Genomic DNA, 18,164 nt, shown 5'->3' with positions numbered 1-18,164 from the left:
CTCTAACCGTGGACGTAATCAACACAGTAACTGATAATGACATTTATCCTTAGTTGCAGCTCCGTTATTAGCCCCACCTGAGTCAGTGCAACGAGGGTTCTTGGGAGCCTCGTCAGAGCGATCCTGACAGTCAAACTCTCCGTCACACTCCCACTTCTTCTGGTTGAGGCAACGTCCGTTGGCACAGCGGAACTCATCTGGACCACATGTCGGGTATTCTACACCAGGACAAGAGTATGTTTATCATCAAGCTCAACAAAAATAATCATGATTCACGTTCTCTCCCAACTAATTTCCCGGTCTCTCTTCAAAAATCACACAAAAACTCACCACATTCTCGGGATTCATCTGAACCGTCGGAGCAGTCGATGTCATGGTCGCACACAAAGTGCTTGGGGATACACTGTCTGTTCTGGCACATGAACTCATTCTCCACATCACAAGTGCTGTTGGTGTACACTGGAAATGGAAAAGAACACACTGCGGTTAATGGACATAAAACTGTGTTGGAGTGTTTCTGGGGAGTTTTATTATGTTAGTCACAACACAAAGCAGACAGATTTTCCTCTGGGTTATTATGTAGCTGTCCCACTCACTGCAGCCAGCCTTGACACTCTCATCAGCTCCATCAGGACAGTCCTTGTCTCCATCACACTTCCAGCGTTGAGGCACACACATGTGGGAGCCGGGACACTGGAAAGCCTCAGGACTGCAGGTCTTGGATTCTGTGGCAACATTACAGTAAAGTAACATGATCGTATAACATCAGGAAATCTTAAAAACTGTGCGTGGGAGAAAAGTACTTTCACACTGGCGGATGTAAGTAATATGTCACTTACTGCATTTCTGGTCCTCATCAGAACCATCACCACAGTCATCGGAGCCGTCACACACCCAGTGGGAGGAAATGCAGCGGTGGTTCCCACATTCAAACTGGGTGGATGTGCAAAATTTGTCTGCAAAAAAATGTCAAGGAGAGCTCAGCATTTCGGAGAAATTATTCAATTTACCGTACCCGTGAGCCATGTTTTTCCATGTGCAGTGGGCAGCCTAAGGAAAAACAGTCTGGGTTTTCTGCTATGGTTTGTGTTTTTAATAAAAATAAGGGTATTAGAGGACAACTTTGTAGCAGACTGACCACAGTGAGTTTCATCAGCTCCGTTCTCACAGTCGTTCTCTTTATCGCAGGTCCAGCTCATAGGAATGCAGCGACCACTCGGACAAGCAAAGAAGTTGACTGGACATTTGAGCTTCCTTTTATCTGTGAGACAAAAGACACACACAAAAAACATAATGTAGAATCTCTGACCATTTCAGAAAAGCTTTGGATATTTTAGAGGGTAAACATGTTGCCCAACCTGGGCAGTTTCTCTCATCTGAAAAGTCTCCACAGTCGTTGTTGCCGTCACAAACCCACGAGGACAGATAACACAGAGTTGTTTTCTCACAGCTCTGGAAGGAAGCTCCTTTCACTCCCAGGCGGAAGAAACGAGAGCAATCGGTGGGTTCTGAAAATGATGGAAAAATTGTTTTTTAGTGATCTCTGAAACCACAAGGTTCATTTTGCATGTAAATCTCATTCTTCTTAAGTCTGCTTTCCCCTTAAATATCTTCTCCCTAAATATTACGGTAGATTACTTACGACAGTTCATCTCATCACCAGCATCCTCACAGTTGACCACCTGGTCACAGCGGCTGTAGTTGGAGATACAGCTGCCATCTTTACACTGGAACTCTCCTGGTTTGCACAGGGTCACTGCAGGACGCACAGGAGATTTCATAAATCATGAGCAAGTACATTCTAACAAGCAAATAAAGGGATAACTCCCATGAGTCAAATGTATTAGTACTTTAATATGTGTCTGTCACACAGCATTTCTTTAGGTTGACCAAAACATCATAAGAAACAAGCTACACAGAGATGATTCTTATGACTTTAGACTTTTAGACTTTTATTCATCCCACATCGGGGAAATTCACTAATGGCCCAGTCAGCTTTTGAATTTGTTTTTTCAGTTCTTCTCAGGCAGAACTAATCCAGTAAATGTGTCATTAAATGTGCAAATAAGGCTGTTTGATCAGGTGAGTACAAACAGAACAGTTAAAGTTGTGCCAAATCTGATACCAGGGAAACATGGTTGACATGGTTTCTGTTTTTGCATCTATCAAAAGCTTATCTAATGATTTCCTTCAATTAGTTGCAGCAATAAAATTAACTGAAATGACTTACTGTTGCAGGGCAGCTCATCTGAGTGGTCACCACAGTCATCCGTGCCATCACACCAGAACTGGTGGCCGATGCAGCGGCCATTCATACAGCGTCTGTAGCCTTTCTTACAAATTCGATTTGCTGTGGACGAACAGCAGTTCATCAAGGTTAGTTTGTTTTCCTTATTTTGAATACAGCATAATGTTGTAATTCACCATTTCATAAACAAAACTGATAAGCAGCACTGCACTTTCTAAATCAGACACACTAAAGTTCCCTCTACACCTCTACTTGAGTGAGTAATTTATTAATCCTCCCTCTCCTTGCGATCTAATTTAAGTTTTATTGTATTTGTGCACTTATTCTAAATTGCTTTGAATACGACCGTCAGTTAATTATCTGCAAATGAATAATAAAATATAAAAGGATGACCTGTGACAGCTCATTATTCTCGAGCTAATGGCCCCGTTAAAAACCTCACCACAATAGGACTGCTTCTCATCAGACTTGTCCTTGCAGTGGGCCATGCCGTCGCAGGTCAGGCTGTAGTTGATACAGTCTCCGTTCCCACACTCAAAGTCATCAACGCTTCCACACGACATATTCAGCGCTGGTGAGGAAGAAACAAGAGAAATTCAGAAAACATGCAACCTTTCAATGCAGACAAAGCTTTGTAAAACTTAACCCTGAAGTGGTTGAAGAGTTTCTCTTTCTTACAAGAGCAGGTGCTGTCTTCCAGAAGTTGTCTGTCTCCACGGCAACTGCAGTTGACCCGTCCATCAGATGTGGGCAGACACAGGTCTTGGCAACCTCCGTTATTTGTCCGGCAAGGAGAAAACTCACCTGAGGAGTAACACAGAAGTTTAGGATAGTAATATGACATGTTAGTTCTACTTTTTAGCCTGCATGTGGAATAATGACTGGAAGACATAATGCTTTGTAATGTGTTGTAATGCACAATGTAAGGGCACATTTATGAACATTAAACAATATAGTATTACTGTATTAATTACCAGTTGTTAAAGCTGATTACTGTAAAACCTCTGTTAACATGAACGCCACCAGTGAATGATGACTAGAACAATAAGCTAAGTGTGATGAACTGTTAGTGTTAATTGCGTATGCTTACTGTGTTACCAGAAACTTTGCACTGACTTCAGTGAGTAATACTTACAGCTGTTGGTGTCATTAGCCACAGCCACGATGCCCATGGGCTGCTGAGGGATGTCAGCGCGCAGCACTTTCATGTCACCTCCGGTGTACTTGTCCGCTCTCAGGACAGCCCTCCTCACCCAGTCAGTCCAGAAGATGTAGTCTCCATACACGGCCAGGCCGAACGGATGGACCGGCTCATTCTTCAACAAGACCTGGAGCGGAAAGCACATAAGCATCATTTCACAGAACACTGAAGCGTTTACTGCAGAGCCAAAGGAGAAATTAAAGAGCTGCCTTACATAACGGCTGCTCCCGTCATATTCGCAGCGTTCGATCTTGTCCAGTGTGGCGTCAGAGAAGTACAGTTTCTCGGCACGGTGATCTATTGCCAAGCCGTTGGGAGTTTTAATGTCCAAGCCGATGATGACGAGCACATTGGCTCCATTCAGCGAGGCCCTCATGATGCTGGGAGCCTGCTCGTTCCAGTTGGTCCAGAACATGAGGCTATAGTGGGAACACACACAGGACAGTCATAATAATGTGTGCAGTGGGGGCTCTAAAATGTCTTGGTTCGAGTGTTATGGTTGACTGAACTAAAATAAATCTCTTGTTCAAAAGAAAGAGCAACAGCATTGGAACTGGGCCCTGATGCTGTCCAGAACACAAAGTTTCGATATTAATGACTCACTCCTGACACTCGTCCAGCACAAAGGCTCTGGGGTGGTCTTCTCCAGACATAGTGACCACAGTGTTGCGGTTATAGGCCACAGAGCGGCTCTGGTCCACAGTGTGGCGAGTGATGGTGGAGGTTGTGTAACTGGTCCAGTAGAGCGTATCCCAACCGCGGTGATATGCCAGGCCCTCAACTGACCCTACATCTGAGGAGCAAAGGAAGAGGTCGGTACATACTTTGGATTAATGACAATAACTTGTGAGAGGGTTGAGAAGAACAAAAGCCATTTCTTTCCACAATGAAAAAATATCACCTCTCAGGGGTGCAAGTAGGAGCTTTAATGAGGACCTTCAGTGAGACTTCAACAAATCGTTAATCACTGTCATAGTTTAAAAAGTAGCCTCGATGGTTCACCCTCTGAGACTTCATTAAAGAGTCGGTGGTAAAAGCTTTTTAAGGTTATCCCCATCTTCTCACATCAACTCATGAATGGTGAAACACTGTGAGGATGAAGACTTGGATAGAAGAAAAGTGAAAAAGAAAGAGTGAAATGGAAGCGTTGCCACACAGAGCAGAGGATGTGCCACGCCTGCTGTTCTGGAGTTCAAAGACTGTATCATCCTGTCTTTTCATGGCTGGCTGGCTGCACATACAAATACAGCTCCCTGTGGACACCCTCATTCATGGCGACTTGTTGTTCTGGGAAGGAAACTGCCGCTGGAACAGCTTGAGTCACTTTAGGGACATAAGTCAGGGTGAAAGAGTCAGTTGTGAATGGTAAAAGCAGGTGCTCTCTCTATCCATCGTCCTTTTTTCCTAGGACCTTCTGCTCATAGTGCTATCAGTAGTAGTATTATTATCTAGTGACTACATATCATGCAACATCACAGAAAAGGACATTGTACAGCACTCTTATAGGGCTCCAAGGTGGGCATCCATCTGTTCTCGGTCACACTAGCAACCAAATTTATGACTACTTGCATCCAACAATAAAAACCTGAACACTCCACACGACTGTTTGCTCGTGGCTAAAAGTCAATAAATGCTCTTTAATAGATGTTTCAGACGTGTGACAAAGTGCCACAATCAACCTTAATGCAACCTAAATGCATATTTTTAAGGCTGAACTGATCTAAAGAGCAGTTTTGGGCTGAACAAACATAGAAAGTTTGCCTTCTTCATCCTCAACGATCGGGCTGTACAAAACATTTGTGAGAAGGTGATGTCCCTTGAGCAGCTACTTGCTCAAAATGAGGGAAGATCACAAACTGAACATGGATGAATAAAGTAAGGAAAAGCCAGTATTATGTAATAAGAAAGAACACAGTCTCCCCTCCCCTTGCTGAGATCAGCTCAGCCCCTGGTTACTGTGCAAACAGTGGTGAAAACCTGTCGGGAAGACTTTTGCCACTCAGAACAGAGCGTCCCCGACTGTCACAGGAGAAGTAATCCAAGTGACACTTCAGAAGCTTTTTTTTCCCTCCGATCATTAATTACTTACTTTTTTCCCCAACGCTTGAAGGTCATGTTATGTGTACAGTAACTTCTCTGCTGGCGAGGGCTACAGGTTGCAAGCCTCTGAAGAGCTTCTAAATGGACAAGATGCCTCCTGGAGCAGCGACCACTTAGCATCAAGTAGCATCGACTGCCTTTTAAAGTGGAATGTCTGTTAGCAACAACCGGGATGAATTTGTCCTCTGTTGCTTGGTTTCAACAAATCAATACAGCCACAGAGTAACGGCTGCGCTGACACCCCTACGGATTTGACCCAAACCGCTCTTCCCTTGGATAATGAAGGACATGCTGATGCAGCCAGAGGAAAGCCGGTGCGCAAGGACTGCTCTTTAAGGTCATGTTTATAATATTTTTATCCTGAGTAAAACTGGAGAACAGCACATTTTAAGAGACAATTTTCCTTTCAGATGAGAGTGCCGTGTCTGATATCTTTAAGCAGTCTCTTCAAACAGCCAGGAAATGGTGAAGGTGACATTTTAGAGTGATTCATTCAGACACAAACAGCAGCATGTGTGGCTCATTCATTTTAAAGTATCTCTGGGCACTTGAAAATCAATTCCTGACAGCTAAAATTAAAGTTAATATGCCCTTTCAATTCTCTTTTCCTTTGAGAGCGCAGATTAAACCTCAATGACGAAGTCAACTGACCAGTGCGATGTTAACTGCTTGACTAATTGCTACCATTATGCAAGCACTTAATGGAGTGTGTTCATACCTGTGACCATGCTGTTCCAATGCCTAACATTACCAGGCAACTAGATTCATTACTCAGTTGACTTTTATTGTGAATGCATGGAGACTTTGGGGCAGCAAGAAAACAGCAGCGGTCTTGACGACATGAACAAGGTAGACGAGGCTTTTGTTAAGACCCTGGTGCCCATCCTGGACGGGCTGATCCTGGTGACTGGCCTGGTAGGCCAAACTCTCGTGATCACCATTCTCACAGGCAGGAGGAAGAAGGAAAGTCAACCCCCGCACGGTACAGACACCCTGCTGCTGGCTCTGAGTGCTGCTGACCTGCTGCTGCTGCTCTGCTTGCCCTTCCACACCTCTGCCATCACCCTGGGCTTCTGGCCCTTTGGCGGCTTCCTTTGCAAGGCCATCAGTTTTCTGGGCGTTGCCTGCTCAGCCGCCTCAGTCTTTACCCTGGCAGCTTTGGCTGTGACGCGTTACCTCACAGTGGTACACCCCACCTGGACGTTCCGCTCCAGAATGCACCGACGCATAAAGCTGACTGTCCCTCTGCTCTGGGTCCCTGCCATGGCCTTGGCAGCGCCACAGTTTGCCTTTCGCACAATCAAAGCGACCAGTTCCGTGTACTGCTTTGCCTTCCTGTCCGACTTTAGCCAGCTGGTCTACAGCATCGCCCTCTTCCTGTTCGGATTTGCTCTACCGCTGGGCATCATTGTACTGATGTATGCCAAGATCTACTGTTTTCTCCGACATGCACGCCTGCTGGGGAACGCTCCCCAGCTGGAGCGCTACCAGAGCCAGGTCACTCACACTTCAGCTCTCCTTGTCCTCGTCTTCACTCTCCTCTGGCTGCCCTCCTACGCCCTCATGTTCTCCTTCCTTGGAGGAACACTATCAGGTTCACCTGGATACAATACCATTGCTATCCTGGCCAGACTGTTGGCATCCTCAGTAGCAGTGGTGAACCCTGTGCTGTATGTGTTTATGTCTCAGAAGTTTAGACGCGACTTACTAGAGCTGGGGAGAGGACGCTGGGCATGGTGCAAAAGCTGTCTGATTGGATGCCCGTGTGTGTCGGGCAGGGACATGGTGCAGCCCTTTGAGCTGGACACAACTTCAGAAATTGGCCAAAACTGACACTTTAGCCAAAAAGAGACACTACTACCTCAATGCTCACTTCAGTCTGGAACTAGGGCTCAGCAATATGACTTGTTATATTAAAGAATATATTTTTATGTCTCTATATGTTTATATATCCCTGTAGGGCAATGTATGCAAGATTAAATATGCAGGACTCGAAGTGATGTTAAATGCAGTGGATTTAACTCCATTGTTGTGTATCAAATCAGGTAAACCTCTTCGCGTGTGATCTAAAAACCCTGTTATTCATTTATTCAGTTTTTCTATACAATTTCCTTGGCTTTATTCTGACATCATTAGTGCCCATCTACTGAGCATCAGTGATATCGGCGACATGTGGCTCCTTCGCAGAATCCCCAGGACAGAAAAAAACACACCCACCCTAGCAACAGCCGATTCACCCGTCGCCCGTCTCGCAAGAAAGACAGGAGCATCTGCTGCCATACCAACAAACTACAGAGCAGCTTCTTTCCTCAGGGTGTGAGACTCCTCAACTCGCCCTCCACGCTCCACCAAAAATGTTGTTTTTGTTTTATGTGCAACATAAAAAGGGACTGATGATCATATCATGTGATCACTAAAAAATCGTGTTATGATAATATCATGTTTTACTAAGTCTCATCTGGAACTGATAGTGACTTCTCTGACCTAGCTGTGTGTCATCATTTCCACAGTCTCGTCAAAACCCTCATATCAATGCAACATCAATAAACACACTAACCCCATGCACTCTACTTGTTTTCCAGTCTTTCCTATCAAAGAATTAGTGTTTTTAATATTGCTGGCTAAGAACAGCTTTGGTCCAGGGCTTTTAGATGTGATGCTTTTCTGGATGGAGTTCAACAACCTACTCCTGAAACATTTAACGAGAGTGGGATTTAAAAGACACTTGAGTGTTGAAACAAGCAAAAAGCTCAGTAAGAGTGTGTGTGCCTGTGTGTGCGTGTGCGTGGTGTGTGTGTGTGTGTGTGTATGTGTGTGCCTGTGTGTGTGGGTGCGTTTGTGTGCAAAAGTGTGTCTCCTTCAAGTGGCAGCCCTAAGTGATGTCAATCTCCTTTAGTTGAGAGGCTGCAGCTGTGTGTACATTGCAGCGGATCCTCTCGGGTGCACATGTTGTCAAAATGTGCGATGATGGCTGTTTACAGTGTTGAGGAGACGAGGGACAACATTCAATTATTAATGGGCGGGATATAAGAAATGGTACCACAAGTCAGCACAGGAGAAATATTATGTAGAGAGTCAAAGTGGAGGGAAAGCTTTAGGTGAATGCTTTGCAGGGTTTAGATGTGTTGAAAAGAAATGACAAGTGATGGATGGCTTCATACTTACTGTCCACCACAATCTTGCGGTCTGTGCCATCATCGTTGATCTGCTGGATGTTGCCAAAGTGGATGTCACTGAAGAAGATGCGGTTGGCTCCCTTGCCTCCACCACCGTGATAGTCAAAGCTGAGGGCGATGACATTCTTCATGTGGTCCGGGTCCTCAAACGGCTTTATTGGCGCGTTGAGGTTAGTCTCATCTGACAGATGGATGCTCTTCAGTATGGTACGCTCCGAGTACAGCAGGTATCCATCGTAGTCGCGACAGCTGCGGTTGTCCTCTGCCAGCATGCCGTGAGCACAGGCGCAGGTGCGATCAGTGTTGCCACGGAAAAGACACAGCTGTTCACAGCCACCGTTGTTGTCTTTGCACACGTTGGTGCCTGTGGAGAGCATGACATGTTTATGTGATGTGTTGCTAAATAATGAGAAGGTTTAAAAACAGCATTTCATCGATTCCTGGAGGGTCGTGATTAAGTTGAGAGATAAACGTTATATTTTAGAATTGTCAAGGTTCCAAACCTTCTTAAAAATCAAACTTTCCAGGATCATTTTCCTCAAATTCAAGGACCCAACACGTCATAGTTTGAGACTGGGATTAGGGTTAATTTTTATTACAACAATGAGAATTTTTATTAGAACCAGCGAGCAATAAGAGGGAGGCTTCAATGTATGAACATTTCCCACCTTTTAAAAAAAATATAAAACAATTTTAATTTACATTCTTGCCCACAATATATACATTTCATTTTAATAACCCATGTCTATCAATTTCTTTTCTTTAAAATACTTATATATTTTTAAATACAACTGAGCAGCTACAAAGGCTGCTCCTGTTAAGACATTTTTGCCAGACTTCATAGCAAAAAAGCTTATTTGTGTGTTTTGTGCATGTTCCTACCTTGCTGCCTGGCCCTGTTGAACACCTTGATGTCTTTCAGCTGCACACCGATGCCAGTCCTGAGCTGCAGTGCATCTGTAGCGTTGTCTTTGCTGCCTCTCTTAATGGAGCCGTTGGCATGAGTCCTAAATGAAAGACGACAAAGCTACTGAGTCACTTAACTGAATGATGCAATATGATGAATCACAAGCTGTTATGTATTAACAACTATGACTAGACAATCGAGCAATGGAAAAAAAGATGCTTCAATAAGCAAATTATTTCACCATTGAACGGACCTGTCACTCCAGTAGATGTATTCCTCAAAAACGGACACAGCAAACATGTCCATGTTGTTGTTGGCCAGCACCAGCTCCCTGTTCTCTCCAGTCTCCAGGTTGATGCGCTCAATCTTGTCTGTCCTGGCATCGCACCAATACAGCAGACCCTCCTGCAAGAACGAGGCAGAAATAAAACAATGCTGACTATTTAGTGAAGGTCACATTTTGAAAATGGTAGTTAAACCAAATAAGTATCAGGGATGGTATGAGGTTAATTCACAAACACGCAAAGGCTGTATTTTACAATAGTGGATTGTTTTTACATGTTATTATATTAAGGTGACCAGAATTAGCAAACATTTGAACTTTTAGCAGCCCTAAAGCTAAATTATAAGATATATTACATACATTAGACAGATAAAGTAGTATGAGGGACTGGTAGAATTCACAAACAAAATTGAACTGCAATTGTGGCTACATTAATTACAGTAAATTACATATCACAATTTAAATTTAATTTATGAATCCATAGGGCATTGTTGCATAAAAGAAAATCTGGCCAGTGAAAAAGACTTGACACATTAATAATGGTTAACATTTTTTTGAAGCTGTGGTCCACACCTCGTAGTCGATGGAGATTCCATTGGGCCAACTGATGCTCACATTGACGAGGACCAACCTCTGGGTACCATCCAACCTAGAGCGCTCAATACGAGGGTACTGACCCCACTCAGTCCAGAACAGATAGCTGCAAGCAGGGAGACACACGAGATGATTTAAAAGTGCATTTAATGATATGGTAGCGTGGATAAAGCTATAATGCGAGAAGCCAAAGGCAGCAGATTTAAACTGTTGGCATGCAGCCTCACCCTTTAACTGGGTGGACAGTGATGGCTCTGGGCTTGTCCAGGCCCTGGGAAATGACAACATAGCGGAAGGAGCCATTCAGCCTGGCCACCTCGATCACGTCAAAGCCCTGATCAGTCCAGTAAATATTTCCTACAAAAGCACATGGATGCAAATCAGAAACGTGTTCCTTCATCTGTGCTAGTGTAAATGTAGCATGCGCAAATTAATTCAATTTCAAATCTGTTATGACCAGACCTGCTATCCAGTCGACTGTGATGCCCTCCACCCTGCCAATGCCATTGGTAACCACATCTTCTCTCCATGTCTGGTCTCTCTTAGCCCTGCTGATGGTGCTCAGACCCATGTCTACCCAGTAGATGGTGTCATTCTCTGAAAATGAAGACATCTTTTGCATCAGCCTATAAATACTTACTTCCCCGAGATAATGACAGCTTTAAAATGTCACTCAAGCAAGGCCATCTAGTTACTGAGGTCTCTCAGCAGCTCACTCACCAGCGTGGAAGTCGATGCCGACGGCCAGAGAGGTGCCAGACACTGGCACCAAGGCGTCAGATTTGTCTGCCGGGTCGAGTGGAATTCCTCTGATTCCCTCATGAACAGAGTACAGCAGGAAGGAGCCCATACCTGCTCACAGACAGGACAGTACGGTTTTGTTTACTGCATTCCTACTGTATGTGTGACTGTGTCTGTGAAGCGGAGTCTTACCCTCGCAGGACTGCTGTCCTGTCTTCAGGCTGTATCCAGCAGTGCACATGCAGGCCCTGGTTGTATGAGAGGTGGGCAGACACAGCTGGGAGCAGTCTCCATTGTTGTTACTGCAAAGGTTGATACCCGCTAAAGGAAAGAGAGAAATTCAGTGAAGCACAAAAAGAAAGAGAAATATTTTTCTTTTGTGGTTTTACACCAAATATAGCACAACTTGTTGAGCCTCAGAACACGACACCAAAGTGAACTGAATTGAAATTGGCTTTCCAACTCTTTCATGATACAGAACGACTTTTAGATTCATTAGTTGTTTTTTTTTTTACCTTTCTGCACGTCCTCATCATAGATCCTCATGTGCATCATAGGAGACGTGTTGTTTCGCAAAACCTTCCAGTTTCCTCCGTCCTTCTTGTCACATGTTCCTATCTGGTCAGTTCCCTGGTCGGCCCACCACAGTTTGTCTCCTACAGTGAGGGAAATGGATTCATATCTTTGTATGTATGCGTGTGTTTTGATCATGATTATTAAAGTCTTGCTAATTTTGATGCCAGGAGACAACAACACATAGGACAAGGGGATCATTTCATTTCAAATATTAAAGCTTATTATTATTTTGAGACACCAGATTATGTTGGAGTATATTCAAATTCAAGCATCTTAACTTAACTGAAAAACACACTAAAATGAATTTTCAAAACTTTAATCAGCAATAGGATGACTATTAACTATCAGATCAGGAAAATTTGAAATTAAGTTGAATCTTTTTCATCTTACCCATTATAGCCAGTGCTGTAGCCTTGGTAAGTTTGCCTTTAACACCTTCCAGGATCTCCGGCTTCGTTCCATCCAGCTGACAGCGGTTAATGGTGCCGTTTCCTGAGCTTATCCAGTACAGCTGCTCATTTTCATAGTCAATAGAGAGGCCTGAGTGGAAAGAATAATAATGCTATTATACATATAAATCTCTTACACTAATATGCTTAATCTCTGCTTTCGCCCAGTAGTTAATAGAGATTGAGTGTTATTTCGCAGTCAGTTATTTTTGGCAGTAGAGGACACGTGCTCACCTACTGGTCCTTTTTGATTGGTGAAAAGTGTGGTGTGGTTGCTACCGTCCATGTTAGCCATACTTATGTTGTCACCGTCAGTCCAGTACAGCTTCCTGAGGAGGGATATGAATGTTATGAGACATAGAGAGGGACTAATATCTCGGTAAATCTAGAGATTTAGTCATTGTGTGAAATGGAAAACAAAAAAAAAAAGCATCGCAGAGAGAACGAAACATCTTGAACTAAAGGTAAGCCGAACTGAAGAGAAGACTCACCCCAGTAGAGGATGCAGCACCAGACAGTGGGGCTTGTCTAAGCCTTGGATGACAGCGTTCTTGAAGGATCCGTCTAGTCTGGCCACATTGATCTGCTTCTTATTGGTATCATAGCTGGTCCAGAAGAGGTTCCTGGACACCCAGTCTACTGCCAGCCCATGAGCGTTAGGAAGGTCTGGAAAACGACAGAACCAGAATGGAAAATTTTAGCATTTCTGATTTTCAGACAGATACAGAAAGTTATCTACAACGGAAAAATTCCATTCTAATTGTTCTTACCAGCAGACACAACTGTCTCCACCCCTGTGCCGTTAATGAAAGCTCTCTTGATTGTCTGTGTTCGGACGTCTGACCAGTAGATGCGATGCTCCACGGCGTCATAGTCCACTACTGTCACGTTGTCTATGTCCGGCACGGTAAAGGAGATGATGTAGTTGTAGTAGGGGTTGTCAATGTCTACACCACGGATCTCAATCTGACGGGCGTATAGAAGGAACTTGCGGGACTCTAAAAAAATAAATAAATAAATATGGACAGTATGGACAGTTACCAGTTTCAAGTCTGGTTGACACTGAAGATTCCTGAGATTATGGGTAATGCATGAGCCACAATCCCCTCTAATCCGATCATCCTTGAATTGACACAGCTGATTGTTCAGTAGAATGCTTAACATTTAGACATATAGACAAACATGCATACAAATCCCCTCAGCTACCCCTCAAAACCATCATGAAATCCACTCCTGAAATCACGTTTGCAATAAATGAAGACCTCAATGCGTCACTTCTGACAGCCTTTTATAGGAAATGAAATGGAAATGCGAGAGCTGAGCCGCAGTGCGCAAACAGGAGATGTAATCAGATCCTCTGTCATAAGAGATGACAGCTAATGGCGCTGATGTCAAATTCGGAAGCTAAGCGGCGCACCACAGCAGCCATGACAGCGATGACAATCCTCCAGACAAAGAGCCTGTTTCTTGCGACTTGATGACATGGATTTCACATGACAGCGTTGCATGTACACTCTCTGCTTGAGTGTTATTTTTCGAGGTAAGAGATAAAGTCTGTAGGCACACGCGTTTGTGAGTTAAAAGTATCCGTCATTACCTTTGCAAGTGCGTTTGTCAGGCTGCAGCTTCATGAGGTGAGGGCAGGCGCAGGAGAAGGTCTGGTTGAAGTTGATAAGACAGAGGTGAGAGCAAGGGCTCTTACCATCGCTGGTGGCACACGGGTTTGGAGCTGAGATTGAGAGAAAAGGAGATGTGGTGAAAGACACACAAACACTTTCAAAAAGCATAGATTGGTCATTCTTAATTAATCAGTGATCTACCATGCCTGAGATCTTTTCAAAAAGTCAAAATTCACCAAAAAAAAACTAAAAATAAACATCAATATTGGATCGATATGAAAGGAAATATCATCTTTCGCAACACAACTCATATGCTGCTACACTGCGATGCCTGTAGAGGTAGTTAAAATCGTAGTTCTCCAGAAAATTCACACAAACAGCTGACACATCCTAGCATCATACTAAGCCAGTAGTTTATTGAATGATGTCGGGGTTTTTTGCAGAGTATCACAGTCAAGAGTTATTTTAATGGACCTCTCAATCAGTGGACCCCCAAGGAAAGTGAGAGTGTCTACGAGACCTGTCAGCACAGCCCGTTTCCTCATCACTGTCGTGGGCATTGGTTTCAGCTGTCTATCAACAATTCTGGAAGACCTCTCTTTTCCTGCCTCCAATTACAGGGCCCGCTGCCTCTCTGCTGCCCACACACACTCTTGGGATCAAAACAGCCACTGGCTACTAAACATCAAGGTGACAGTTCAATGTGACACAATACTGCAAAACACTTTTGACAATCTTTGTGCCATCTTGCCAATCATGCGTGCGTCTGTGAGATCAACACATGACATTTAAGTCACAGGAGGAGGGTTTTATTTCCTACCGAGCCTGTGGGAAATGCCAAACAGTGAGGTGACTTTTTGATCAACGAGGCAGCAGGAGGTGTCCAGATCGCTGCTGGTGTGAGGACACATCTCACAGCTCTAAAAAGGTCAGCTGTCTTTGGGGAATGGGAGTCGTGAATCAACACGGTCAGCAATGAACTGTGAGCTTGTCGCCTTTCTCCTTTGAGTAAAGCCCAAGTCAGACAGACATCCTGGCAGGCAGGGGTAAATGTGACATATGGGTTCTCTCTCTCTCTTTCTCTCTCTCTCTCTCTCTCTCTCTCTCTCTCTCTCTCACTCTCTCAGTGAGTGCATCTGGTGTGCAAACCTACCCTGGGGTTGTCTGGACGGGTGATAGACCTGCAAGTCAAAGGGTTGTGTGTTGGTGCGCTGGACTACGGTGACGTTGTGTCCAGTCCATTTGTTGGCTTTAGCCAGCGTGTTAGTCCTCCAGTCAGTCCAGTAGACCTCGCCTCCATACATGGTGACAGCGAAAGGGTGGGACAGATACTCATGACCCCGCAACACTTCAATCAGCCCGGAGCCGTCGTACATAGCGGAGTAGATTGCATCCGACCTGGAGAAGCATTAAAGCAGGGATAATGTGTGCATCAGCTAAACTAGTTGGTTCTTTCAATGCAGTTTTACATAAGCAAAGCAATCGGCGGCTTTCTTCAAAAAAGTAATAATGGCAGGCAAAGAGAAAAAAGACTGAGCGAATGGGTGATGTAATGAGTGAGTGGGTGGATGCAGCATGATGAGCGCACTCTGTATATACAGAGCAAACACTACCTGGCATCAATCCAGACAATGCGCCTTTCCATGTAGTCCACAGTGAGCCCATTGGGCCAGCCACCGCTGCCCGTCTCTCTGTGGATGGTGCGTCTGCCTTCACCGCTCATAGATGCTGCCTCAATCCGAGGCAGACTGGCATCCCAGTCTGTCCAAAACAGAATCCTGCCAACAGACAATAAATCAAAGTGAGGAGGGATTTCTGCTGATGTGTACAATACCATCACATGAGAGAATATCTGTTTCAGAAAAAACATAATAGGAGGAATTCATCCTCAAACAAATGCTACCGGAAATTCCAATAACTTCTTATTCTCTAAAAAGGTGATTACAGTGGCAGAATCTCTAGATCTGTGCTTCTTACCCATCTCGAGGGTCTAGGGCGATGGCTCTGGGGTGCTCCACCTCACCAGCCAGTAGGGTGGTTCTCATGGTCCCATCCAGTTTGGCCACTTCGATCTGGTCCAGATTGCTCTCCACCCAGTAGATGTTTCCTGCTATCCAGTCCACAGCCAGGCCCTCTGGGGTAGCCAGTCCATACTGGATCACCACCTCGAAACTGGTCAGGGCTGTATGAGAAACAGGAAGAGGGACAAAATGAAAAAAAAAATGCCTTCAAACATTTTGGATAACACCAAGTCGAGTCATTCTGTGCACCTAATTTACAATATATGCCAAAACAAACGTATCAAAATGTCTTCCTGTAAAACAAAATGTGATTTTTGCTTACATAGTTTTGAACCAACCAATCTCAGCCAACAATATCATGACATCCATGCATAACAACAGTATGATAAATTGTTTATTGGCCGCTCGCCACCTTATTCCATTTTCTCACTTACTGTGTTTACAGGGCCTCTGGTTAAAATGTACTGAACTTTGGAAAAGTGGTTTGCGTAACCGGTCCAAATCTAGGCGACTAGATCTAGAGTCGACTGCTTCAGCAACTACATCGTTTCTTTCTCCCCGATTGATAAATGGCCTTCAAATGTTCACATAAACTTCCTCATAATGTTTGACCCCACTTTTTTCCATATTACACATCACAATACAGGAACTGGTTGCTCTCAAAATGCCTTTTCATCTGGACAACAACTAGCATGTTGTTGGGTGTTTTAGAATTTCTTTGACAACTGAATAGCAAGCTGACCAACACTAATTTTCTGTATGCTTCTTTTAACGTGAAGAAATGAAGGAGAAAAATAGCAGCTGTAATTCGGTTAATTTAATTTAATAGCTTGGCTCCTGTCACTTACACCAAGGAGGGCAATTCTCCAGCAAACACATATGGTTATTGCGGAAAAAAAAAAAAAAAAAAAAAAACCCTGACAAACAATGAATTGTTCAGAGTTCTTTGCTTTTACTTTTATTTCTTGGTGCACAGCACACATGTCTGCTGTGTCTGTCAGTGTGGTTTCCAACAGCGCTATCTTCCCAACCCCACTGCCCCAATTCTAAGAAAACAAACAGCCAACCCCCCATCTCCCACTCTTTAATCATTTCCCAGAAATTATGGGCTCTCATGCAGAAGTGAAAACCAAAATGTGTGATCGTCTCTGGCCAAAGACGATAAGACAAGCACTTCACTAAGCTTTCCAGTATAATTAGAGAGAGTGGGACAGGCCTTCTTCACAGTTTTCCTCAAGGAATGCTTGAGTCATGGCTGCCTTTCTGAATGCGTGCGTGTGTGTGTGTGTGCGTGTGTGTGCGTGTGTGTGTTGTTGGTATGCCAACAACTTTAGAGATTCTGAAACGGCTTCAACAACAAGCAGCAGGAGCTGATCTATGAGTCGGTCACAATGTCGCTGCTCAGGAGCCCTGTTTTAATGGTGAAGTTGGAGGGCTGGGAACTGGAACTGCAGTGTGTTGTGCCTCCTACGCTACATCAGTGTTCTGGCTGCAGTCACGCACAGTGAGTACTGAGACAAATGGGAAGAGACAAAGCCTTCCGTGTGCCTCCTAAGTGCTGTGCTGGGAACATAACCTTGATTGGCAAGGAGACCTGGGGTTTTGGAGCAGGAAAGGCCGCCCATGACCCAGGAGATTTAATCAGGGTCACAGACCGCCGCTGCTGACCACAGACCCTTTTTAAAAAACATTTGGCTCTGAGAAACAACGAAGCATTTGCTCAGCGGAAGTTAATTTACAAGAAAAAATCAGTCAAAAGCATGAATATGATTTGCAATCCTAGAGGGAACAAACCACTTTACACTTATTTTAGTTAGAAAACGATGACACTGAAAAATGAATTTATTACTATGTAAATTAGACTGTTCTTCATGGCAATTCACTTCACCACGCCATCCATCTTTCTGCTAAAATCACTGGCAGCTGGAGCTAACTGGCCGCCTCACCTCCATTATCAGACAGTTTCCCACGGTAGATCTTGTCCTCCACGACATCGGTCCAGTACAGCGTGCTCTCGTTGAGGTGGAAGTCCAGGGCGATGGTGTTCCTCAGGCCTGGCACCAGCACACTGAACTCCCCCTTGTGAAGCTCAATCCTCCTGATCTCATGCCGGTTGGAGAAGATGATGAACGGCTTGAAGGGATCTGGAGGCAAAGAAGTTGGACCCGCAAAAGTGTTAGCGTCTCACAGAAAATCTCATCTCAGAGTCCAGATTAAAAATAATCCTGGTGTTGGTCTTGTGACAAAAT

General features: G+C 44.3%; 2 protein-coding genes across 5 annotated transcripts in view; one reads left to right on the top strand and one right to left on the bottom strand.

Moving 5' to 3' along the window:
* LOC115585467 (low-density lipoprotein receptor-related protein 1-like) overlaps positions 1–18,164 on the bottom strand; it is a 91,508-nt gene that overhangs the window by 19,769 nt on the left and 53,575 nt on the right. For 2 of the 4 annotated variants that reach the window (XM_030423850.1, XM_030423852.1), the window contains exons 24-54: positions 17,862–18,059; positions 15,872–16,076; positions 15,508–15,672; positions 15,048–15,292; positions 13,873–14,004; positions 13,046–13,273; positions 12,767–12,941; positions 12,510–12,604; positions 12,217–12,366; positions 11,766–11,906; positions 11,443–11,571; positions 11,230–11,361; positions 10,972–11,106; positions 10,737–10,866; positions 10,489–10,615; positions 9,874–10,037; positions 9,608–9,732; positions 8,715–9,089; positions 4,053–4,242; positions 3,664–3,868; positions 3,384–3,576; positions 2,927–3,052; positions 2,691–2,819; positions 2,231–2,350; positions 1,643–1,756; positions 1,359–1,508; positions 1,139–1,261; positions 840–956; positions 597–725; positions 331–459; positions 78–218 (exon numbers count right to left, since the gene is read on the bottom strand). In XM_030423850.1, coding sequence (XP_030279710.1) covers positions 78–218; positions 331–459; positions 597–725; positions 840–956; positions 1,139–1,261; positions 1,359–1,508; positions 1,643–1,756; positions 2,231–2,350; positions 2,691–2,819; positions 2,927–3,052; positions 3,384–3,576; positions 3,664–3,868; positions 4,053–4,242; positions 8,715–9,089; positions 9,608–9,732; positions 9,874–10,037; positions 10,489–10,615; positions 10,737–10,866; positions 10,972–11,106; positions 11,230–11,361; positions 11,443–11,571; positions 11,766–11,906; positions 12,217–12,366; positions 12,510–12,604; positions 12,767–12,941; positions 13,046–13,273; positions 13,873–14,004; positions 15,048–15,292; positions 15,508–15,672; positions 15,872–16,076; positions 17,862–18,059 — 4,917 coding nt within the window. The remainder of the gene's footprint in view (positions 1–77; positions 219–330; positions 460–596; positions 726–839; positions 957–1,138; positions 1,262–1,358; positions 1,509–1,642; positions 1,757–2,230; positions 2,351–2,690; positions 2,820–2,926; positions 3,053–3,383; positions 3,577–3,663; positions 3,869–4,052; positions 4,243–8,714; positions 9,090–9,607; positions 9,733–9,873; positions 10,038–10,488; positions 10,616–10,736; positions 10,867–10,971; positions 11,107–11,229; positions 11,362–11,442; positions 11,572–11,765; positions 11,907–12,216; positions 12,367–12,509; positions 12,605–12,766; positions 12,942–13,045; positions 13,274–13,872; positions 14,005–15,047; positions 15,293–15,507; positions 15,673–15,871; positions 16,077–17,861; positions 18,060–18,164) is intronic. The other 2 variants (XM_030423851.1, XM_030423853.1) reach the window with 1 other exon arrangement.
* Positions 6,070–7,939, top strand: LOC115585471 (galanin receptor type 1). The gene has a single exon (XM_030423859.1). It carries the CDS (start codon positions 6,345–6,347, stop codon positions 7,380–7,382), a length of 1,038 nt encoding a protein of 345 aa, XP_030279719.1. The 5' UTR covers positions 6,070–6,344; the 3' UTR covers positions 7,383–7,939.

Source organism: Sparus aurata, chromosome 7 (assembly GCF_900880675.1).
Source record: "Sparus aurata chromosome 7, fSpaAur1.1, whole genome shotgun sequence".
Taxonomy (NCBI): domain Eukaryota; kingdom Metazoa; phylum Chordata; class Actinopteri; order Spariformes; family Sparidae; genus Sparus; species Sparus aurata.
This window is presented reverse-complemented; position numbering and strand designations above follow the sequence as displayed.

Excerpts from the sequence above, each read along its gene's own strand:
- LOC115585471 (XM_030423859.1), top strand. The coding sequence starts at position 6,345 with ATGGAGACTTTGGGGCAGCAAGAAAACAGCAGCGGTCTTGACGACATG.